The sequence below is a fragment of the Enhydra lutris genome, unplaced genomic scaffold (genome assembly GCF_002288905.1).
Source record: "Enhydra lutris kenyoni isolate GAN:26980312 unplaced genomic scaffold, ASM228890v2 scaffoldscaffold22, whole genome shotgun sequence".
Taxonomy (NCBI): domain Eukaryota; kingdom Metazoa; phylum Chordata; class Mammalia; order Carnivora; family Mustelidae; genus Enhydra; species Enhydra lutris.
The window spans coordinates 6,237,628-6,262,687 of record NW_019154106.1 but is presented as its reverse complement, the minus strand read 5'-3'; the positions used below and the strand labels follow the sequence as shown (position 1 = coordinate 6,262,687).

The following is a 25,060-nucleotide window of genomic DNA, read 5'->3' as shown; positions in this document are numbered from 1 at the left end:
GAATGGAGAGATATTTGGGTCATACAGAAACAGAACACACCCAGGGAGAAGGTTATGGTGAAGACAAGAGGCTAACATTGGAGTGATGTGTCTATAAGCCAAGAAATGCCGGTGACTGCCAGCAGCCTCCAGAAGCTGTAAGAGGCAAGGAAGGATGTTCCCTTAGAGACTGTAGAGGGAATGAATGCAGCCCTGCTGACCCCTTGATTTTGGACTTCCGGCCAGGAGAGGTACAAAAGAATAGATTTCTGTTTTTTTAAGTCAGCAAGCTTGTGGTAATTTGTTATGACAACCCTAGGAAATTAATACAGTCAAAGGTTAAAATAAGGCATATTTGGGGCACCTGGGTGGCTCAGTGGGTTAAGCTACTGCCTTCAGCTCAGGTCATGACCTCAGGATCCTGGGAGCGGGCTCTTTGCTCAGCAGGGAGCCTGCTTCCCTCCTTCTCTCTCTGCCTGCCTCTCTGCCTACTTGCAGTCTCTATCAAATAAATAAACAAAACCTTTAAAAAAAATAAAATAAAATAAGGTATATTTGAAGTTGTCAATGGGACAGTTATTTTTTGCAGACACACAAAAATATCTTCTTAGACTTGTACATCCATTGTATAAAGCCAAGTAAAGAACCTTAAAATTTTGTAGGCAATTAATTTGGGGTGGAAGGAGTCCAGAATAACATTTTAGATGTAAATAATCCTGAAAAGCATAGTAAAATGACCCTTTTTTATTTGGAGCCAGTAGAAAAAAATGAGAGAGAGAGAGAGAGAGTGTGTGTGTGTGTGTGTGTGTGTGTGTGTGTGTGTCTGTTTATCGGGGTATTGGGCAAATTTATAAATATGTGCATTAAATTTGCTACTAGAGAATAACTAAAACAATACTAAAATTCATACAAGTAAGTTTTATTGAATTTTAATATGAAAAAATTGATTATAACTTATTTGAAAATAGGTATTGGTAGAGCCTGACCTGATACTCTTCTTACTCAGTATCTCTGTCCCACCTAACGTTTATAATTACTTTGAGACCAGGGTTATTTTATTTTATTTATTTTATTTTTTAGTTATTTCTGCTAACACTTCTGATCTAAAGGTAAATGATTATTCAGATCTTAGGTCTAAAACTTGTACTCCATGTGTTATGGTCCCAACAGTGGATTTTAAAAAGATGCTCATTCACATCTCAGCATTCTTTTCTTTTTTTTTTTTTTTTTAAGATTTTATTTATTTATTTGTCAGAGAAAGAGCAAGCGAGCACGGGCAGACAGAGTGGCTGGCAGAGACAGAGAGAGAAGCAGGCTCCCTGCCGAGCAAGGAGCCCGATGTGGGACTCGATCCCACGACGCTGGGATCATGACCCAAGCCAAAGGCAGCCGCTCAACCAACTGAGCCACCCAGGCGTCCCTCAGCATTCTTTTCAAGGTGAAAGGTCTTTGAATAGATAGCTATGATTTGGAACGTATTTTTGTTTAAAGCCCTGTAGTTTCGGGGTGCCTAGGTGACTGAGTCAGTTAAGCGTCTGCCTTCTGCTCAGGTCATGATTTCCAGGTCCTGTGATTGAGCCCTGCATCAGGCTTCCTTGTCAGCAGGGAGTCCGCTTCTCTCTCTCTCTCAAATAAATAAAAATTCTTAAATTAAAAAAAAAAAAATGAAGCCCTGTGGTTTCAAACAGTAAGATAACTTAGGTAGTTCCTCTCTGTGAAGTCCTTTATCAAGAAGGCCTAAGGATTATCCTGTTGTCTCCATCAGTCAGCAGCTGTTTGTTTCTGGAGCAAAATGTGGGTACTGCCTTTAGGTGGGATGGATAGGGAGATAAGAAAAAGACAGAATTATCTCTGGAAAAAAAGAAACCAGCTGGTTATACAGTACTTACAAAAGTAACATTTAAAGGTAAAATGGCAAGCTGTTTCAGTCCCCAACATGACCTACTTTTGAAAATGTTCATTCTTTGTAGAGAAAGACCTCTTGAGTCTGAATTAGACGGTTTTCTTGTTTTGTTCATTTAACTGTAAGAATCTGCCAAAGGCTAAATGTTGGGACAGAGGAATAAAGGAAAGAAAAGGCAAATGAAAAAGGGAAACTAGCACAAGTAAGAGTTTGGGCTTTCCTTTCTGGCTCTTTAGTTTGTGTGGATTAGTAGGATTTGGATGGCTGAATTACTGTCATAATTGGGAATAGAACAAAGATCTTCATTTTTAGCCGACTGCTTGTTTCTGGGCTTCTTTTGAATGTCACAAAGTTAAAGATTTCTTCCTCATGTGCTGTTCAGTTTGTCGGTCAAGTCTCGTCACAGAAGGATCAACTCTTCACCTTTGTGATTTCAAAAATAGTACAGTGGTCCTGGGATAATGATATGGTAGCACATAGTTGAAACTTTCTGGGTACTTTTATGCTATATCATTTTCCTTGTGTATAATTCTAGAGGCCCACCAGAGCTTTTTTTTTTTTTTTTATTTTTTTATTTTTAAGTAAGCTCCACACCCAGAGTGGAGCCTAACGTGGAGCTTGAACTCATGACCCTGAGCTAAGATCAAGAGTCAGACACTTAACCGATTGAGCCACCCAGGCACACTATAGAGCTACTTCTAAAACATCTTTTATATTTTGTTGAGTTATTCCATTCAGGTCCCCAATCACCTCTTTTCCTTGTATTCTCAGATAAACATCTCTTTTTAGAGGGGAATACTGAGAACCACAGGACCTTAGACAAGACCATTTGGTCCCAACATCTTAAGAAGCAGCTGAATGTTAGAAAATGAGAAGTGTTAGATTCACATACTAGTCAGTATGGAAACCAAGTTCCTTCGGTGGTACTACATTACTTTTTTCCAGCTTGAAATCTTGTTCCCCTATCCTCCTTCTCATCAGCAACTGCTTATTTTTCTATGGAGAAAAGTCCCTCAATCAGGCTTTTGTTTTTATTACTTCTTTGAAATGCCTAGTATTGTGGTCACCGGTATCCATTTTCTGTCTTCTGATTTTATTTATTTTTTAATTTATTTATTTGACAGAGAGACAGACAGAGAGGGAACACAAGCAGGGAGAGTGAGAGAGGGAGAAGTAGGCTTCCCGTTGAGCAGGGAGCCTGACTCGGGGCTTGATCCCAGGACCCCAGGATCATGACCTGAGCCAAAGGCAGATGCTTAATACCTAAGCCATCCAGGCGCCCCATTTTCTGTCTCTGTTTATTCTACTTCCCAGCAGTGTTTGACACATCATCCTAAGCACTTCTTCTCAAGGTTTGTGAGGGCACATCCTCTTCCTACCTCATTGGAAGCTTTCTCTTCTGCCAGACTTGTATGCATGCATCAGCATGGCCAGGGTTCTATCCTTGGCCTTGTCTCTTTTTTATTTGAACTTTTCTCTGGAAGATCTCAACCATTCCCATTCCTCTAAATACCATCTTTATGCCATGACTCCTGAATCTCTGTCTCTAGCCTCATCTTTCCCTTGAGCTCAAGGCTCGTATGGCCAGTTGCCTACTTTAATTTTTCCACTCAGATATTAAACTAAATAAACTAAATAACCTCCTGACTTTTCTGCCTTATTCACCCCTAAACTTCCTCTTGTCTCCCTCATCTCGGTAAACAGTAATGCCGTCCATACACTCAGTTACTCAAGCCAAAAACCTATAAACATGTTTGAGCTTCCTTTTCCTCCATAGCCTGCATTCAGTCCATCAGCAAGATCTATCAGTTCTACCAGAATGTTCCTGAACACCCTTCTACCCATCCCTCCCACTACTACTACAGATCAAACCTTCCTGTCCTACCTGGACCACTGCAACAGCCTCTTAACTGGTCTTCCTGTTTCCATCCTCCCTTTTCTGTAGGCCCTTATTCACATAACAGTAGGATGATCTTGCATAAATCATTTTACATCATCCCCTGGTTTATAATTCTTCATTGGCTTCCCACCATCAAGTAAAGTTCTCTACCTCATAGCCCAGCCTCCCTTTGCTTTTCTCCCCTCACATCTTGCTGCTCCCCTCACTCACTGTGCTCCAGACGTGCTTGCTTTCTTTGTTTCCTTCATATCCCAAATTCATTTTATGTTTCAGCCACATGCTCTTTATAGCTTTACCTATATGTATATCCCTAGATAATTAGTAGTTTATTTTTGCTTGATTTTGGATTTGACGTAGTGTCGTACTGTATGTGCTCTTCTGCAGCTTCTCAGTCAGTGATGTGTTTTGAGATTAATGCATGTTGAAGTGTAAGCTTCGTTTTCACTGCTGGATAGCACTTGATTTTTTGTTTGTTTGTTTGTTTGGGGAGGTTTTTTTGTTTCTTAAAGATTTTACTTATTTATTTATTTGACAGAGAGACACAGCGAGAGAAGGAACACAAGCAGGGGGAGTGGAAGAGGGAGAAGCAGGCTCTCCTCTGTGCAGGGAGCCGGATGCAGGACTCGATCCCAGGAAGCTGGGATCATGACCTGAGCTTGAGGCAGACACTTAATTAACGACTGAGCCACCAGGCGCCCCAATCCTTGATTGTTTAAGTACACACCAGTTTATCTACCTGGTCTTTGACACAGTGTGCATTTGGGTTCTGAGTAAACATAATACAAGCAATAGCTAATTTATAGAGAACTTACTATGGGCCGGGCGCTGTTCTCCGGGCTGTTGTATGTATGAATCTTCACAAGGTTGATATTACAGTCCTCATTTTGCTGATGACAAAACAGAGGTATAGGAAGATGAAGGAGTTTACCCAAGGTTGTATAGGTCCATGAGTGCTCTGAATGCTTTTGTATGTCTTCTGCTACACAAGGGTAAGAGTTTCTCTAGGAGTGAAAGTGCTTGACCACGGATTTTACACGTTCCTCTTCATGAAATGATGCCTAGTAGTTTTCTAAGTGATTGTACCAGTCATACTCCCACTAGTAGCATATGAGTTCCCAATGCACCACATCTTCACCCACATTTAGTTTTGCCATTTTTGTGGGTGTAAATGATATTTTGACTTCAATTTGCATTTCCCTGATTCATAATGAGGTTGAGCATATTTTTGTGTATTTATTAGCTATTAATGTTTCCTCTTCTGGAAATATAAAACATCTGTTCATGTTTTGTGCCCACATTTCTATTTGTGAGTCTTTTACTTATTGAATATAATTCTTTATATTCTAGACCCTTCATCAATATTATGAGTTTCAGATGTCTTCTCCGAGTTCATGACTGGTGTTTTTAACTCTTTATGATATCTCCTGATGAAGAAGAATTCCTAATTTTAGTATGGAGTTATATTTCTCGGTGTTTTCAGTGTCTTTTTTTTTTTAAGATTTTATTTATTTATTTGGCGGAGAGAGAGATCACAAGTAGGCAGAGAGACAGGCAGAGGAAGGGAGAAGCAGGCTACCCTCTGAGGAGAAAGCCTGATGGCGATGGTCGGCCTCTATCCCAGGACCCTGAGATCATGACCTGAGCTGAAGGCACAGGCTTAACCCACTGAGCCACCCAGGCGCCCTGTTTTCAGTGTCTTGTTTAAGAAATCCATCATTGCCTCAGAGTATGAAAGATAATATCCCGTATTTCTCATATAGTTTTATGTTTCACATTTATAATTTTATTACTAAATTTTATATTTTATTTTCTATTTTATAAAATGTGTCTTTTTTTTTTTTTTAAAGATTTTATTTATTTATTTGTCAGAGAGAGAGAGAGAGAGCGCGAGAGTGAGCACAAGCAGATAGAGTGGCAGGCAGAGGCAGAGGGAGAAGCAGGCTCCCTGCTGAGCAAGGAGCCCGATGTGGGACTCGATCCCAGGACGCTGGGATCATGACCTGAGCCGAAGGCAGTGGCTTAACCCACTGAGCCACCCAGGCGTCCCTAAAATGTGTCTTATCCTTTCCATTTTCTTTTAGGTGTTTGGCTTTAATTTTTTATTTTAAGATTTTATTTTTTTATTTTAGAAAGAGAACGGAAGCAGGGGAGGGACATGGGGGGTGAGAGAGAGAATCTCAAGCAGACTCCCAGTAGAGCACAGAACACCACACAGAGCTCAACATGAGGCTCGATCTCACCGCCCTAAGATCATGACCTGAGCCGAAATCAAGAGTCTGACACTCAACCGACTAGGCCACCCAAGTGCTCCCAGATGTTTGGATTTATTTAACTGTTCTTTTTCTTTAAATGTCCTAATGGCTGCTTTGTTCATTAATTTCAGCATTTCTTCTTATCTAATATAACCATGTAAGAGTATTGTTTCCTCCAAAAAATAATAATGAAATAAAATTTCCTCTAAGAATCTCCTTAGTTGGGGCGCCTGGGTGGCTCAGTGGGTTAAGCCGCTGCCTTCAGCTCAGGTCATGATCTCAGGGTCCTGGGATCGAGTTCCGCATCGGGCTCTCTGCTCAGCAGGCAGCCTGCTTCCCTCCCTCTCTCTCTGCCTGCCTCTCTGTCTACTTGTGATCTCTCTCTGTCAAATAAATAAAATCTTTAAAAAAAAAAAATCTCCTTAGTTTTGATATATAATGTTTCATTAATGTTATTCTTTTTTTTAACCCTTTTTCTTTGTTTCCTTTTCAATTGGTGGAGGGTTTTTCCTCACATTTCATATAAACTACAAGTTTGAAAGACAGGTATTCCATTTTTACTTTCTTGGTGATTACTCTCAAACTTTGAATGTAAAAACTTAGAAGAGTTTATGTTAGGGGATGCCTGGATGGCCTAGTCGGTTAAGCGACTGCCTTTGGCTCAGGTCATGATCCCTGGGTCCTAGGATCTAGTCCCACATCCAGCTCCCTATTCAGTGGGGAGCCTGCTTCTTCCTCTGCCTGCCACTCCCCCGTGTGTGCGCGCGCTCTCTCGCTCTCTCTCTCTGACAGATAAATAAAATCTTTTTTAAAAAGAAAGAGTTTAATGTTAGTTTTCCATTTTTTTTCCCTCTGAAACAATTCAGGGAACTTAAAAATTCTGACTTGAGTCAGTTCCTGTCATGTCCATGCTGTAATATTTACAGTTTGTAAATCAAACATAGGCATTCTTGTTTCATATTAGCCGTGTTTGTCTTAATTTATCACAATTTTACAATTTTCTTTGTCTACCATTTCTTTTCCTTTCCTGGATCTTTTAGGACCATTTTCTTATTTTTACAGTTATCCTTAAGTAGCACTAATGTTCAAACCACCTTCCAAGGCACCCACAGTGATTCCCCCTCCTGGGATCCACACTCTTCTGTGGTTCCCTCCCACACTGAATAGGGCTGACCTGGGTAACCAGGAGGACATTCAGGAAATGATGGAGTGTGACTTCTGAGGCTGGGTCATAAAATGCATTGCGCCTTTTGCCTTGCTTTTTCTTGGAACATTCACTGTGTGGGGAAGCCAGCTGCTATGTCATGAGATTGTGACTCAGCCCTGGGAGAGGAACTGTGGCCACCTGTCAACTGCCAGTACTTGTAATGAGCCATCTGGGAAGCAGATCCTGCAGCTGTGGGCCAGATGAATTGCAGCCCTGGCCAACATCTTGACTGCAGCCTCATGAGAAACCCTGAGCCAGGACCATCCAACTCAGATGCTTCTGAATTTCTGACACACAGAAACTGTGAGATAATAAATGTGTATTATTTTAAGCTATTTGCTTTGTTACATAGCAGTAGATAAAGAATATACATTGATGAGAGTCTTTTGCTAGTAAACTGTCAGTTTTTGTTTCTTGAAAGTGTTTTAATCACCCCTCATTTCTAAAATATATTTTATCTGTGCATATAATACTGTAAGGGTTGAGATAGAGAGCCATCATTGTTTTTATTCAAATAGCCAGTTTTCCAGTACTATTTATTAGTTGAGTAACTCATCTATTTCTTGCATACATTAAATTTTTGTTTATACTTGGGTCTAATTTTGGACTCTGTTCTTTCTGTTGATCTCTTTGTTTATTTTTTTCCCAATACCACGATGTTTTCACTATTTGGGCTTTAGAATACATGTTAATATCCTATTGGATAAAGCCCTCTTCCTTTACTCTTTTTTTCCCCAGAAGTTTCTTGGCATCTGTCTTCTTCCTCCCTTCCTTCCTCTTTCCTTTCCATCTTCCCTCCCTCCCTCCCTCTCTGTCTCTTTTTTTTTCTTTCCTTTCCTTTCCTTTCCTTTTCTTTTCTTTCTTTCTTTCTTTTTTTACTATGAAATTTTTTAAACCTACAGAGAAGTAGAGAGAAGGATCTAATGAACCCCCATGTATATCCATTTCCTAGATTGAACAGTTATTAAAATTCTGGGGTGCCTGGGTGGCTCAGTGGGTTAAACCCTGTGCCTTCGGCTCTGGTCATGATCCCAGGGTCCTGGGATCGAGCCCCGCATCGGGCTCTCTGCTCCGCAGGGAGCCTGCTTCCTCCTCTCTCTCTCTGCCTGCCTCTCTGCCTACTTGTGATCTCTGTCTGTCAAATAAATAAATAAAATCTTAAAAAAAAAACAATTATTAAAATTCTTTCTGAAGTATTTTGAAGTTAATTACAAAATCATTTCCCCCTTGAATACTGCAGTGTGCATCTCTACTTACTTTTTAATTATATTTAATTATTGATTATTATTTGCATTAAGGACACTTCTATATATTTATTTTGATATTTTCATAATGATTCTACTAGTTTTTTGGTTGATTCTCTTGAGTTCTAATACAGTCATATATCTGCAAATGGGAATTGTTCTTTGTCCTCCTTTCAGGATTGATATCATTTCTTTCTTTTAAAAAAAATATTTTATTTATTTATTTTAGAGAGACAGTGAGCACGGTGGGGGCGGGGGGGCATGGGCAGTGGGAGAGGATCTCAAGCAGACTTTGCGTGGAGTGCAGAGCCCAATGTGGGGCTCAGTCTCACAACCCTGAGGTCTTGAACTGAGTTGAAACCAAGAGTGGGATGCTTAACTGACTAAGCCACCCAGGTGCCCCAGTATCATTTATTTCTAATTATTTCAGCCAGCTTTCAGGAATAGCAGAGATAGACCCTTGTATCACTCCTGTCTTCAGAAGGAATACTGTGGTCTCTCATCTTTACTCCTGATGCTGACTATTTATGGAAAGTATGTTTTTTAAGTTTATGTTCAGGAAGTATTTTTCTATTGATGTTAAAATTAATTTTTAAATTAAAAAAAAATTTTAAGGAATATCTACACCCAGCATAGGGCTTGAACTCACAACCCTGAGATCAAGAAGAGTCCCATGCTCTAAAGACTGAGTCAGCCAGGTGCCCCCAAGGGTCTTTTTTAAAATTAGGAACATAGGGGTGCTTGGGTGGCTCCGTTGGTTGAAAGCAGAATTCTTGGTTTCAGCTCAGATCATGATCTCATGAGCTGTAAAATCCAGCCTCAGGTCCACACTCAGTGGGGAGTCCGCTTGAAGATTCTCTCCCTTTATTCTTCCCCCAACACACGCTCTCTTACTCACACTTTCTCTAAAATAAAGAAATCTTTTATTTTTATTTTTTATTTATTTTTTATAAACATATAATACATTTTTATCCCCAGGGGTACAGGTCTGTGAATCGCCGGGTTTACACACTTCACAGCACTCACCTTAGCACATACCCTCCCCAATGTCCATAACCCCACCCCCCTCAACCCCCCTCCCCACTAAAATAAAGAAATCTTTTAAAAAAATAAATAAAATTAGGAATGTATGTTGAATTTATCAAACACCTTTTTAGTGTCTTATAAGGTAATTACATTTTTTCCAAACTTATTAATGTGATAAAATGTATTAATAATCCCCTAATATTCAACCATGCTTGTCTTGGGAGTCTCCCTCAGATATATTTTTGTTTTAATGTATTTTATTGGTTCTTGCCCCTGACTCAGATCACTTATTTTTGGCTGGACCGAAATTTGGAGGGTTTTTGTTTTGTTCTTCCCACACACCTCTTCTGCCTCTATCCCTGAAACACATGGATTAAGGGGCTGTCATATTGAAGGACTATAATTTAAGTGACTAGTACATGTCAGATGCTGATAGTACGTAGGGTTTTTTTGAGCAAAGGTTAAGGAAGGCACTCAGCCTTTCTCAACACTTCTGATACTCCAGGCTCTGTGCGTAGGTACTTTTCACACTTGTTAGTTCACATACTAGTTCTGTTTTATAGATGATAAACTCACATGTAAGTCTGTTCGAAATTACTGAAGGAGCTGCAGACATTAGAACTTCTGTGTGTAGTTTTAGTAGTGAGACCCCACCTTCCCCCATATTTAAAGTCCTATCCCCTCAAGAAGATTGTCATCAAGGAAATTGTAGGAAGGGGGGAAATGTTATAATCTTGTTGATATGTGCAAGTAGTTGGTATTTATAATACACACACACACACACACACACACACACACACACATATATATTTTATATATAGTGCCTAAGTAAACGTATGCTAAATAACTGAAAATTAGGGGTTTACTTATAAACTTTCGTACCTCTACTTCACAGAAAGTCATATCCTATGGCTAGGGAATAAAACATGCCAAAGCCTATTCCTAGGTTACGTTTTTTGTTTGGGTCTGAGTTTTTTCTCATTCTCTTGTGTTTCCCCATCTGAACAATGCCTAGTTCCATCTGATTTCTTTGTGAGACAGTTATGGACAGGAAGCCTTTTTTCCTTTTCCTTTTCCTTTTTTTTTTTTTAAAGATTTTATTTATGTATTTGTCAGAGAGAGAGCAAGCAGAAGCAAGGAGAATAGCAGGCAGAGGCAGAAGCAGGCTCCCCACTGAGCAAGGAGCCCAGTGTGGGACTCGATCCCACGACGCTGGGATCATGACCTGAGCTGAAGGCAGACACTCAACCAACTGAGCCACCCAAGCATCCCAGGAAGTCTTTTTTCCTTTTACCCAATCATTGTAAAATCCATTCCTCTCTACACCTCACAAGGCTTTTCATTGCTAATGTTGTTTGTTTGTTTGTTTGTTTGTTTGTTTGTTGAGAGAAAGGGCTTTCTTGCCCATGTGCAGGGAAAGGGTCAGAGGGAAAGGGAGAAAGAGGATCCCGAGCAGGCTCCATGCTCAGAGCAGAGACCTGCTGGGGCTCGGTCTCACAGCCCTGAGATCGTAACCTAAGCTAAAATCAAGAGTCTGACAATCAACTAACTAAGCCACCCAGATGCCCTGACTTACTAATTTTAAAATAATACTGGCTTAATTCATTGTTTCACAGTCTATGCTATTTTATGTAAAATTATAACTTCAATGTCTACATATTCAAGTAACTTCTTAAGCAGTAAAATTACACAGCTCAGACATTTACCTTTTGTGTTATTGTCACTGAAGTTCATCCAGACATCTATAAGTGCCCTGTTAAAACTGAAGCAATTGTAAAAATGAAGATTACTCTCACAAAGGAAAACTTTTTCTTAAGTTTTTTTCTTTTGATTTGCTCTTTGTCCTGATAAATGCTTTTGCAGAGAGAAGGTAGAGCTTCTTCTTCCTATTTTGTGATTAAAGAACTAAAGGGGAGAAAAAATTGATTTGTTCATATAACATAGTCATTTCTTCGTAGGAGCAAAAAACATCCAGGTCACTTGTCTTCTGGTCCCAAAAGGACTGTCAGTGTGATTCAGAGGCCAACTGTGCAGTGTTTTATTCCGTCCAGATCTTCATTTCTCCTTCCATCTTTCCTGTCCAAAATGTGGCCACTTTACTCTTCATTGATACCCTGGTCGAAAGGAGTTTGGGGAGTAGGGGTGGAATATGACTGTTTTTCTTTTGGCGAGTCTCTCTAGTTCTGCTTGGCATGGAGTAAGTTTGAAGCAGCTGTGAAGTACAGGTTGGGGACCATTTGTAGATGACATTTAAGGCTGTTTCTCCTTCATCTTATAGTGAAGCACAAAATAGAATAATTTGGAAGGTTTCAAAAGATTCTTGTTATATTTTTGTATCATTCTCTCTCAACAAGTAGACAGTCTTACTCTTTCAGATTCAGTCAGTTGGGATCTAAAGAAAATTTCTTGAGAGAATTTACTTGGGCTCAAATAGTATGTCCTCACTGAAGCTGTGAGCTAAGGAAGAAGCTCTCTTACGTAATGTAGTACTTAATTTTGTATGCACCATTACATTTGTTAGATAATTGTTTGATATACTTAAATCCTGTCCTCTCAACTAGATTATAAACTGCTCAGAAGCAGAGAACATGCTTCGTTTTTCTAAGTACCTTATAGCTTCTAGTGTAGAGCTAAGTACAGTGAAGACATATACAGTAAGTGATTGATGGAAATCTTGCTATGCAAAAAGTAAGTCTTTAAGCCAGTTATAGACTCCCATCAGTGTTAACTCCGATTGTCCTAACTGTTGATGACTGCAGCAAGGGTGTTCTCTTCAAGGGCTCGAGGGCCTGTCAAGTGGAAAGGAAATGACTGGGACACAGGGAATGAGAGTAGAGGCCAGGAGGAGCTCCCTCCCTGTTTAGAATGGCAGTTGCATCACTACTTTATTGGAACGAAGTCAATCTCTCCAAAAAAGCAGATCAAACACAGGCTTAAACAGTGAACAAATAAGAATGATCATGATGACGATGATGGTTCCAAGTGTAGCAGTTACAGTATCTCACCATATGCCAGGCCCTGTTTTGCCTTCCATTCTCTCAGTTAAACCATATCACATGTTATTAAATAGGCACTGTCGTTATCTTCATTTTATGTGAGAAAATTGAGACACAAAGGTCACCAAAGGTTGCCCAACAAGGAAAGACAGGGGTGGGATCAGGAAAAGACCAAGATGCAGAAGAAGAAACACTTTGAGTAATCAGGGGACCTTGATTTGATGTTTCATTGTTTTATTAATGCTGGACTTCACTAGCATTTCCAAATGGAGTCTTAAAAAATTACAATAAATGAGTCCGATTACCAGTATATTTTCAAAGTGCCTTTGCAGAAGGGAAGATTATTTTTGGGCTGAATAACTTGGGATCTTCCTTTATAAGTCCTTTGGATTCCAACAATCTTTATGATACACTTTATGAAAGGCAGACTGTTGACTTCTTTGAGTTCTAGCACACAGAGGTGCATCTTTCTCTGGCCTTTCACTGACATACCAGAGGTGGATTCTCGGGGAACCCCAGCCACACGTTCCATTTGAAACCTCCTTCGGTTAAAGACTTTTACCTAGAACTGCCCTCTTTTCTCATCCCTAGATGAGGAGACAAGTAGGGAGGTAGGTATAGAAGAGTCCTCACCCAGTTCACGTGTTCCCAAGGTGGACCATGAAACTGGCTTCCAACCCGCTGTATCACAGATTCCTAGTGAGCTTTCTGAAATGCGGAAGTCTAGGAATTTGGTTCTTCCAAGGATCATGAAAAGAACCTTTTTTTCTTTCAACTTTTGAGATATCTTGCCTTCCTTCCATAAGGATGAAAGCCAGGATTTCTTGATAAGGCATCACCCTTTAAAATGGACTTTTGGGGGCATCTGGCTGACTCAGTCTGAAGAACATGTGACTTTTTTTTTTTTTTTTTTTTAGATTTTATTTATTTGTTACGGAGAGAGGGAGAGAGAGCACAAGCAGAGGGAGAAGCAGGCTCCCCATTGAGCAAGGAGCCCAACGTTGGGACTCAATCCCAGGACCCTGGGATCATGACTTGAGCTGTAGGCAGACATCTAACTGACTGAGCCATCCAGGTGTCCTGAGCATGCAATTCTTGGTCTTGGGGTCATGAGTTCGAGCCCCACGCTGGGTGTAAAGATTGCAAAAAATAAATAAACAAACTTTAAATAGATAAAGTAACTTTGGGAATAATTCAACTGATTCTCTCAAAAGTATTTGAGAGCTGGGGGCTGAACCCTAACACCTGGAGAATCTGTTCCCGGTATATCACTTAAAAATAAGTTTACCTGCATAAATAATGGGGCGCTTGGGTGGCTCAGTGGGTTAAACCCTCTGCCTTCAGCTCAGGTCATGGTCCCAGGGTCCTGGGATCAGGCCCCAAATTGGGCTCTCTGCTCAGCGGGGAGCCTGCTTCCCTCTCTTTCTCTGCCTGCCTCTCTGCCTACTTGTGATCTCTGTCTATCAAAATAAATAAATATTTAAAAATCTTTAAAAAAATAAGTTTACCTGCATAAATAAAAAATTCAAAAGAAGATACTTATGTAAGATAGGTGTTTATTTCTTTCTCACTTAAAGAAATGAAAAATCCTGGGGCGCCTGGGTGGCTCAGTGGGTTAAGCCTCTGCCTTCAGCTCAGGTCATGATCTCAGGGTCCTGAGATCGAGCCCTGCATCGGGCTCTCTGCTCAGCGGTGAGCCTGCTTCCTCCTCTCTCTGCCTGCCTTTCTGCCTACTTGTGATCTCTGTCTGTCAAATAAATAAATAAAATCTTTAAAAAAAAAAAGAAAGAAATGAAAATTCCAGAGATAAATAGTCCACAATTGATAGAGTAGCTCCTGCGGTGTCCTCAAGGGTCCTGACTCCTCTCTTTCTAATACACGTTCCTGACACATGGCTTGAATTATCAAGGTTTCCTCATGGTCCAAGTTTGTTGCAGGAGCTAAAGCCATCGGCCTGCCTTGCAGACCAAAAGAAGGTAAAAGGATCTGTCAGGTGAATGGACTCCCTTTAAATAATCTTCCCACAAGTCCTACCTAGTATGTCCACTTACACATTGGCCACATTTAGCCATGAGTTCTAACCGAGCTGCAAAAGAAGCTGGAAAGCATGGTCTTTTATGTTAAGAAGCAACATGCTCAGCTGAAAATTGGTGCTGTGTTACTAAGTAGAAAGGGGGAAATAGATGCTGGATAGGCAATTAGCAGACTCTAGGACACTGGGTAGAACCTTCCTTTAAAAAGAAGAAACAGGGCACCTGGGTGGCTCAGTTGGCTAAATGACTGCCTTCGGTTTAGGTCATGATTCTGGAGTCTGGGATTGAGTCCCATGTCAGGCTCCCTGCTCAGCAGGGAGTCTGCTTCTCCCTCTGGCCCTTTCCCTGTCATGCTCTCTCTCACTCTCTCTCAAATAAATAAATAAAATCTTTAAAGAAGAAACAGTTTAGGGGCATCTGGGTGGCTCAGTTGGTTAAGAGTCTTCTTTCAGCTCAGGTCATGATCCCAGGATCCTGAGATCAAGCCCCGTGTCAGGCTTCTTGCTTAGCAGGGAGTTTGCTTCTCCTTCTCCCTCTGCCCCTCTCCCCTGCCCATACTGTCTCATTCCCGTATGCATTCTCTCTCTCTCTCTTTCTCAAATAAATAAAATATTTTTAAAAAAAGTTTTATTGATGTATTGACATACAATAAACTGCACATATTTAAAGTGTACAATTTGACAAGTTTTGACATAAATACATACTTGTGAAACCATCACCACAGTTAAGGTAATTAATATATCCATCACCCCAGTATTAGTACCCTTTTGTAATTATCCCTTCCCACCCACTCTGTGTTGGGGTTCTACAGGACCACCACTGGGTGCGATGATTCCTAAGAGGACTCACAGGACTCAGAATACACAGCCATAGTCACAGCTATGATTTATTTCTTCAGAGGGGTACAAAAGTGAAGTCAGCGAAGAGAGAGGGTACATGGGCAAAACCAGGTGCAAGCTTTCAAGAATTTTCTCCCAGTGAAGTCACACAATATACAGTGAATTGTGACAACTAAGAAATGTTACCAGGGAAGCTCTTAGAGACCTAGTGCCCCGGTTTGTACTGGGTCTGGTCAGTTGGGTACCCTCTTCCTAGCACATAGCGAAATTACAGACCACCAGAAAGAAAGTTACACCTGTGGCTTGTACTGTATTTTCTGTTGGACAAGAAGTTTACTACTGGGGATATTGGGGTGGAGCTAGGATTGAAACAGATTTGTGCCTTTTTTTTTTAAGATTGTATTTTATATTTGTCAGAGTGAGAAAGAGTGAGCATAAGCAGGGGGAGCAGCAGACAAAGGGAGAAGCAGGCTCTCCCGCTGAGCAAAGAACCCTATTCGAGACTTGATCCCAGGACCCCAGGATCATGACCTGAGCCAAAGACAGACACTTAACTGACTGAGCCACCCAGGGGGTCCCACAAATTTGTGTCTTTATACTTGCTCTCTCTAGTGCCTTTCCTCCCATCCTCTCTCAAATTCATTCCATTTAGGCCTTCAACTTCATTCGTCTGTCGAACTGCTCTTGTTTAGGCCCATGTGACTAAATTCAGTCATCTCTTCTCAGTCTTTGTCTTGACCACGCAGCAGCATTTGATCCAGCCAGCCGTTCTCTCTTGGCTTCTAGAATATCACATTTACTCGGTGTTCCCCCTGCCTCCCTGGTTGATCCTTCTTGATGACCTTTGCTAGTTCATTGCCTTCACTTCTGTCTTTAATGGTGACGTATTCGTGAGCTTAACCCTTCTCTGTGTACGTCCTCGTTCTATGGATCCTCTCATGCAGCCTTGTGACTTTAAATTCCATTTGTGTGCCACACCTGCATATTGATGTTTTCAGTCTGGAGACAAACTTGATATCTAACTCTCTACTCAGCGTGTCTACTGAGAAGTCAAATAGACATCTCAAACTTAGAGTGTCCAAAATTGAAGTCTTGACCTTAAACTCCTCAAACCTGCTTTCCCCCAGAGTCTTCCCCACCTTTCCAGAGGATCAGGCCAAAAACCCAGGAGCAAATGTGTATCTTCAGTAATATATCCAAAATTCAAACCATTTTTTACCACCTCCACTGCTGCCATGCTTCTACCACCCTCTAAACAACTAGTAGTCTACTGCTTGCATGATGACATCTGCCTTCTAACTCAGCTTTTCCCTTCTCACCTTCACTTTCCTTCTTTCTAACCTTATAGGATGCTAGAACAGCTAGAAGTGGGGTACCGGGGTGGCTCAGTCAGTTAGGCATTTACCTTTAGCTCAGGTCATGATCTCAGACTCTATTCTTGGGTTCTCTTGGGAGTAGCTGGGCATGGGAATAGGAATATAATTAATGTCTACTAATAAACTACCAAATGGTTTTCTTGAATAATTGTATGATTTTACACTCTTACCAGCCACATGGGGGACTTCAGGTTGTGCCACATCTTCACCAGCACTTGGAATTATTAAAATAGGAGTGTGATCAGGGAAGGACCCTTCTGTTTAGGCCTTGGATTCTGTATTTTAACTGCGTAAGAAATACTCAACCAATAAAACATAGGGTAACAACAAAACGTAGGATCAGAATCTACCTCAAACTCTTATGAATTATAACAACTCCAGTCAGAACATCTTGCCAGACTCAGGCTTAGTTACCTCAGAACTGTCTGGGACTGTTACAGTCAACTGTGTGTGAGTGTGGGTTTAAGGAGAAATGTATCTTATTTCCTTGGAGCTTTTGTTGAAATATATGTTGAAAATATTTACTTGTAATTAAAATAATTTCTTCTATCTTTCTAACAAAGTGCCTTGTAGTAACTTAAATTGGGTTCTGGGCTAAGACAGGCCTAAATTTGGGGCACCTGGGTGGCTCAGTGGGTTAAGCCTCTGCCTTCGGCTCGGGTCATGATCTCAGGGTCTTGGGATCGAGCCCCACATAGGGCTCTCTGCTCAGCAGAGAGCCTGCTTCCCCCTCTCTCTCTGCCTGCCTCTCTGTCTACTTGTGATCTCTCTCTCTCTCTATCAAATAAATAAATAAAATATTAAAAAAAAAAAAGGGCCTAAATTTGCATCTTGGCTCAGCCACTTTTGTGTGATCTCGGTCAAGTTTCTTAATCCTTCCAACATCCTCACACATCCATACCTGCCCTTGGTATACCTACCCATCTCCCTGCAGAAATTGCTCCCCATGTATCAGAAGTAGAAAAGTGTGTAAGTTTAACTTGAGATAATTGGATATCCACAGAAGTTCGTGGAATATTGTACCTTTTGACAATTCTCAAGTATCAGAATTAAATAGAAGGATGCTCTTTCACTAAAGGCGGACACAGGTTGGCATCTGACATTCTTTCTTTAGGTAAAGCAGTGTTTCCCCAACATCATCTATCACTTTTCTCCTAAGTTCTTTATGTTTGACTGGATTGTCTTTCTCAAAAATTTTCTAGGCTGTTCAGCTTGACCCTGAAGAAACTTGTCATGCTGAAAGAAATGGACAAAGATCTTAACTCAGTGGTCATTGCTGTGAAGCTACAGGTGAGTTGATCAAGATCGTTCGTTCAGGGTCCAAGGAAGCTGGATAACTTTCTGCCTGCTGTTGGGACTCCAGAAATAATGCTGGGGGCCTGCCTCTTCCCTCCTTTCCTCCTTCCCTCCTTCCCTTTCTCCTCAGCCAAGGGAGAAACAATAGTGTAAGATGACTGAGTTCATGAGAACTAATGAGTCCCAGTTCTGTCTCTTAGTTAAACCGCTCAGTTTCTTTAAACCTTAGTTTCTTTGTCTGAAAATTTAAAACTTGGTCCTTCCTGCCTTGCATATCGAACAGGATTAGTCTGACGATCAGGTGATACAGATGCTAAAGTGTGTGATAAATGATTCAGAAATTGCTGTGGTGGCCAGTGCCTGTTTCAGTCTTACTCTCAGGGTTTCTGGGTCCAAGGAAATGCATGGGTTGGAGAAGCACTTTGGAGGTTTTCTATAAGGTAGAAGAAATTTATAGATTTTTGTTTCTGACTTGGCAATGAAAAATTTACTGGAATAATTTAACTTCTGGGTAATCCACCCATTAAAGTGCTTATACTTACTTGGTATCTTCAAGGGACCCAAAATATTAACAAACATTCATACTCTAAGCATTCCTGAAGTTCAGAAAAGAAGGGAGAACTGCACTGTGGGAATGTTAAGGAATTTACCTGTTGCCCCCTAATTGCCAGGTGGCAGAAGTTGTACTAGAAACTAAAGAGCAGGTAATTTATATATAGTCATCAAACTCCACGACAAGGCCTTCCTTAACTGGTAAGTCCTTCCTAATGATGACTCCCTAGAGCTCACTGAGATTCTGGAGTTGTTAAATAATGACTGGATTCCTCAACTGAAGAGTGGTGTATTTAGTGAATTCTTACTCATTGAAAATAGTGAACTGTATGGTAATGCCCTACCAGCCAGCAGATTGTATTAGCTAGACAGCTGTGGTGCAGCGGTGTGTTGTTCCAATACTGGCTTCACCGGCCTCCACGTCTCTAGCACTCACAGTGTGGGTACCATGCCCTGAGGTCCTCAGCTCTCTTTCCGAGACAAATACATTATCTTAATTTCGTCCTCAAAACTTAAGGCATTTTAATTACTCCTTATGAATTCCTGCATGTCTTACTTTATATTCTGACTCCCTGTTCATCTTTGTACATAATTCCTCCCAGTTCTGTGAAACATTCCCAGGCACCCTACGTTGAGAAAGCAAGTATGGGGTAATGATGTGTAAGTAGAGACTTCCAGTGTCTTTGCTTCCTGTCCCGCTTTTGCACCCATTTCTAGGTCATGGGCAGGGTTCCAGTTTTCAGGAATTGTTGCTTTGCTAAAAGCTGTTGCTTTCCAATGCAAACACTGTTGGTATGGTTTGGAAAGTTCCCCACTGCTTTTGCCATCCCTGCAGTCAAATGCCTTTGCCAAAAGAAATAATTTCCTTTATTTCCTGATTAAATATTTAACATTCTGTAAAATTTAAAATTATACCCCAAAACTATAAATATCCTTAATTTTTTATTGCTTTACTTCCAGGCAGCTGGAAGTAATTACAGATGTTATCACATTTGTTTATCCAATGACTCGTTTATTCATTCATTTAATGCATTTTTATTGAGCATCTATTATATGCAAAGCATTGCTCTACACACAGAGATTACAGCAGTGGGAGGATAAAACAGAAATGGGAAACATGCATAAAGCCCTTTTTTTTAAGATGTATTTATTTATTTGAGAGAGAGTGCATGGGGACGGATTGGGGGGTAGGGATAGAGGGAGAGGGACTCTCAAGTGGACTTTCTGCTGAGTGTGGAGCCTGACGCAGTGGTTGATCTCATAACCCTGAGATCATGACCTGAGTTGAAATCAAGAGTTGGACACTTAACCAGCCGAGCCTCCCAGGTGCCCCAAACATGCATAAAGCACTTCTGCTTCATTGTGAAGTATGCTCTTGTCTTGAACCAATACTTCTGCAATTCAGTTGTGAAGTAAAATAGCTGCTTTGGGGCGCATGTGGGTGGCCAGTCATAATCGTCTGACTCTTAATTTCAGCTCAGGTCATGATCTTGGGTCATGAGATGGAGCCCTGCGCCAAGGCTCTGCACTGGACAGGGAGCCTGCTTAAGATTCTCTCTCTCCCTCTCCCTTTGCTGCCCCACGTTCTCATGTGCAGGCGCTCTCTCAAATAAATAAATAGATAAACAAACAAACAAACTGCTTTTTTTTATGGAACACCATTTTTAAGTGAAAGCAGGCCTCATAGACAAACTAGTTATTCAGACTCAGTTACAAGAAAGATATTTTCTTGAAAATGAGCAATGTGTGGGGCGCCTGGGTGGCTCAGTGGTTGGGGCCTCTGCCTTCCACTCAGGTCATGATCTCAGGGTCCTGGGATTGAGTCCCACATCGGGCTCTCTGCTCAGCAGGGAGCCTGCCTCCTCCTCCTCTCTCTCTCTGCCTGCCTCTCTGCGTACTTGTGATCTGTCAAATAAATTAAAAAAAAAAAAATCTTTAAAAAAAAATGAGCAAAGTGAACCTATCACTTCAAGGGAAACAACTGAGACATATTTTTGGCCAATGACAAATAAAATTTGATCTTTCAAGTGAAAATTAGAATTTTGGAAAATGTGTTTGTCGTTATAAGTTTCACAGCTTCCCATTTCTTAAGGACTTTTCTGAAGAGATCAGTGGTGATAGTAATGATAACAATTTTTTAAATTATATAATTAAAAGTATATAACATTTGAAGGATTGGCCTAACTCAGTGACTCAGTGTTTTCCAAATGGCGAATGCATGATGTTACAAAATCATGCTAGGTAAAAGATCCATTCAAAGAACAAAATAGACCAATGGATTGGATTTTTATTTTTAACATTTTATTTTGAGATAATTTTAAATTTGCAGGAGATGCAGGGATAGTACATAGAGTTCCTGTATTCCCTTTGCCCAGCTTTTCCCAATGTTAACATCTTTCTTAGCCATGGTACATGTATCAAAACTAAGAAATTATCATTGGTACAATATTATTAATTAAAGACTTTATTCATGGGGCACCTGGGTGGCTGAGTAGTTAAGCATCTGCCTTTGGCTCAGGTCATGATCCCAGGGTCCTGGGATCAAGGCCCACATCGGGCTCCCTGCTGATCGGGAAGCCTCCTTCTCCCTTTCCCATTCGCCCTGCTTGTGTTTCCTCTCTCACTGTCTCTCTGTCAAATAAATAAATAAAATCTTAAAAAAAAAAAAAAAAGACTATTCAGATTTCCCAGTTTTTCCAATGTTGTCCTTTTTCTATTAATTTTAATATATAACAATGTTACAAAAGCCTCCTCCTTTTTTTAACTTCCTATCTTCTTGAGTCTAGATTTTTTTTTTTTTAAGATTTTATTTATTTATTTGACAGAAATCACAAGTAGGCAGAGAGGCAGGCAGAGAAAAGGTTGGGGGAGGGGGAAGCAGGCTCCCCGCTGAGCAGAGAGCCCAACAAGGGACTGGATCCCAGGACCCGGAGATCATGACCTGAGCCAAAGGCAGAGGCTTAACCCACTGAGCCACCCAGGCGCCCCTGGATTTTTTTCATATACTCAACCAAAATCATATTTTGCAACAACTTGAGTACGAAGCAGGTAGGGGAATCCTGTTGTCTTCTATTAGCCAAACATTAAATAAGTCAGTCAGAGAAAGATAATTATCATATGATAATTCCTCTCTGATATGAGGAATTTGAGAGGCAGGGCGGAGGTTAATGGGGGGTAAGGAGGAAAAAAATGAAACAAGATGGAATCAGGAGGGAGACAAACCATAAGAGACTCATGAAATGAATTGAGGATTGCTGGGGGGTAAGGTGGGAGGGATGGGGTGGCTGAGTTATGGACATTGGGGAGGATGTGTGCTATGGTGAGTGCTGTGAAATGTGTAAGACTAATGATTCACAAACCTGTACCTCAGGCAAATAATACATTATATGTTAATAGAAATTAATTAATTAATTAATTTTTAAAAAGAGAGGTTTGCAGAAAGGTATGCTCTCTCCTTCATACTGCAGAAAGGTAAGAGTATGCCCTCTCCTTCATACTGCTGTTGAGAATGTAAAATGATACAGCCATCTTGGAAACAGACTTGCAGTTCCTGAAAAGGTGTGACATAGTGTTAGTTACCAGATGACCCAACAATTCCACTCCTAGAAGGTACCCAAGAGAAATGAAAACATGGCCATGTAAAACCTTGCACATAAATGCTCATTACAGCATCTATTCATAATACCTAAAAATTGGAAACAAACCAAGTCTCTTAACTGAGGAATGGATATGTAAAAGGTGGCATATCAGTACAATGGGATATTTTTTAGCAATGAACAAAAATAAAGTATATCCATGCTACAACACGGGTGAACCTTGAAAACATTGTGGTAAATGAAAGGCAGGCACAAAAGGCCACATATTGTATGATTCCATTTATATGAAATGTCCATAGTAGGTAAATTGATAGCGTCAGAAAGTAAATTAGTGGTTGCCTAGAGCTGGGGTGTGAGGATGAGAAGGTTAGTAGGGTGACAGCTAAAGAGTATGGGGTTTCTTTTGGGGATGATAAAAATGTTCTAGAATTGATTGTGGTAATGTTTGCACAACTCTAAATATCCTAAAAGCCACTGAATTGTACACTTCAAGTGGGTGAATTGTATAGTGTTTGAGTTACATCCCAGTAAAATTCTTAATTTAAAAAACCATGCCATCTTCTTGCTAAATTGTTTTTGTTTTAGAAAAGATATTTTTCACAAAAAATGTTTTTACGTAAGCACATGAAAGATTTATTATTTTTAAGTGAATTAATACATGTTTTGAAATATCTGTTATAATTCCTAATATGGTAAATATTGATAGATGTACCTATATAAACAAAAGCTATTTGGGTATATAATTTTTGATATAAAAAGATTCTGAGACTGAAAAGTTTAAGAATCATTGTAGTAAAAGGAAAGAGACAACAAACATAATAAATAAGAACATTATCTACAGACTTTCCTTGAAATCTAATCCATTCTGGGAAACATTTTGGATGGCAGATGCCTATCTTCCATTCTTTAAATGGGAAAAATAATAGTGAATTCTCAGCTATCCAAGAAACCTCCACCTATTTCCTCAGATAATACTACAGTACTCTTAGCTACCTATGTGACCATTCACCAATAATCTTATATTTTAAAAAGAAGCATTTAAAACACTAGGAACCGGAGTGCCTGAGTAGCTCCGTTGGTTAAACGTCTTGCCTTCGGTTCAGGTCACAATCCCAGGGCCCTGGGATCTAGCTCCGCATCAGGCACCTCATTCACCAGGGAATCTGTTACTCCCTCCTCTCCCTTCCCCGCCCTACTCATGCTCTCTCTGGAGTGGGCGCTTTCTTTCTCAAATAAATAAAATCTTTAAATAAATAAATAGAACACTAGGAACGTAATTTTTAATGCATTAAATACTCTTTAATGTGTATTTTTATATGCTGTAAGTAATGATATTGTATCAGATATAAATTGTTTTGCTTCTATACTGCGAATGAAGATATACTGTTACATAGCTTAAAGATGATATGTAAAGATACTAAAGATAACTTTGAAATTGGGCCCTAATTGGTAGTGCCTCAGGCACCTGGAAGAACCAAGTACTGGGCCCCATAAAGAGCAAATCTTTGGAGAAGGGTGGGAAAGGTGAGAACAGTAGTGTACCATGCTTTAAAAGTGCCAGTGCTCAGGGCACCTGGGTGGCTCAGTTGGTTAAGCAGCTGCCTTTGGCTCAGGTCATGATCCTGGAGTCCCGGAATCAAGTCCCGCATCGAGCTCCCTGCTCAGCGGGGAGTCTGCTTCTCCCTCTGACCCTCTACTCTCTGATGCTCTCTCTCTCACTCTCTCTCAAGTAAATAAAATCTTAAAAAAAAAAAAAAAAGTGCCAGTGCTCACTGTGATGCTGTGACTGTCCTGCACTCTGTGTCCTGTTACCTGCACACCCAGACTGAGTTGAACAGGTTTGCAGTTCAGATAATGCAATTGGGGTAGAGTATTTATGGCACATATTTGGATAGCAAGAGTTCAAATAGTGAGGGCCACTGCTGTTGGAAGGAAATGTGTCCTGTGGGGAAAGAAAGAAAAGAAGATAAAGGGATGGACTATGCCAGAGGTGAGGGAAGTCACAGATTATATGTGGTGGTCAGGGTGGGCCTCACAGAGAAGATGACATTTATGCAAAGACTTTGAAGGAGGTGAAGGAGGGAGCCATGCACTATCTGGAGAAAGAGCCGTCTAAGTAGAGGGCAAAAGGCCAGGCAAGGCTAAGGCGGGCATATGTCTGACAGAATCAAGAGAAAGGAGGAGACGGCCAGTGAAGCTAGAGAGGAATGGAAACACCAGGGGACGAAGTCAAAGAAGTAGGGGAGACAGGATGTGTGCAGATAATTGCAAGGTCTCTGGCTTTCAGTCTGTGTGGATTGGAGGGTTTCGAGCAAAGGAGTGATGCTATCACTCTGGCTGTTGTGTGGTGAAGACCCTTACAGGTGGGAAAGAGGAATCAGGAAGACCAGTTAACGGGCCATAACAGTGATTCAGGCAAGAGAGGAGGGTAGCACCAGAGTTTTTTTTCTTTTCTTTTCAAAGCTTATTTAAGCAATCTCTCTATACCTGACTTGGGGCTTGAACTCATGACCCCGAGATCAAGAGCCATGAGATCAAGAGCCACATGCTGTACCAACCAAGCCAGCCAGGCTCCCCACCGGAGTTTTTTCTTGAGCAGTTGGTGGGTGGAAATGCCATTAAGTGAGATGAAGAAGACTGTGGGTAAAGCTGCTCTGGAGGGAAAGATCTAAAACTCAGCTTATCGTATTACGTTTGAGATGCCTGTTAGATGTCCAGGAAGGGATGTTGAATAGACAATTGAATATATAGGTTTAGAGTCCAGGAGGGAGGTCTGGGATAGAGATAGAATTTGAAGAGTATATTTAATTAAAACCCTAAGATTGGGTGAGAGAATTAGAAGTAGAGTGAACATAGATAAG

General features: G+C 40.7%; 1 protein-coding gene across 2 annotated transcripts in view; it reads left to right on the top strand.

The window, feature by feature from the left end:
* Positions 1–25,060, top strand: part of LOC111149595 (phosphofurin acidic cluster sorting protein 1) — a 143,029-nt gene that overhangs the window by 81,722 nt on the left and 36,247 nt on the right. For both annotated transcript variants that reach the window (XM_022506734.1, XM_022506733.1), the window contains exon 2: positions 17,958–18,045. In XM_022506734.1, coding sequence (XP_022362442.1) covers positions 17,958–18,045 — 88 coding nt within the window. The remainder of the gene's footprint in view (positions 1–17,957; positions 18,046–25,060) is intronic.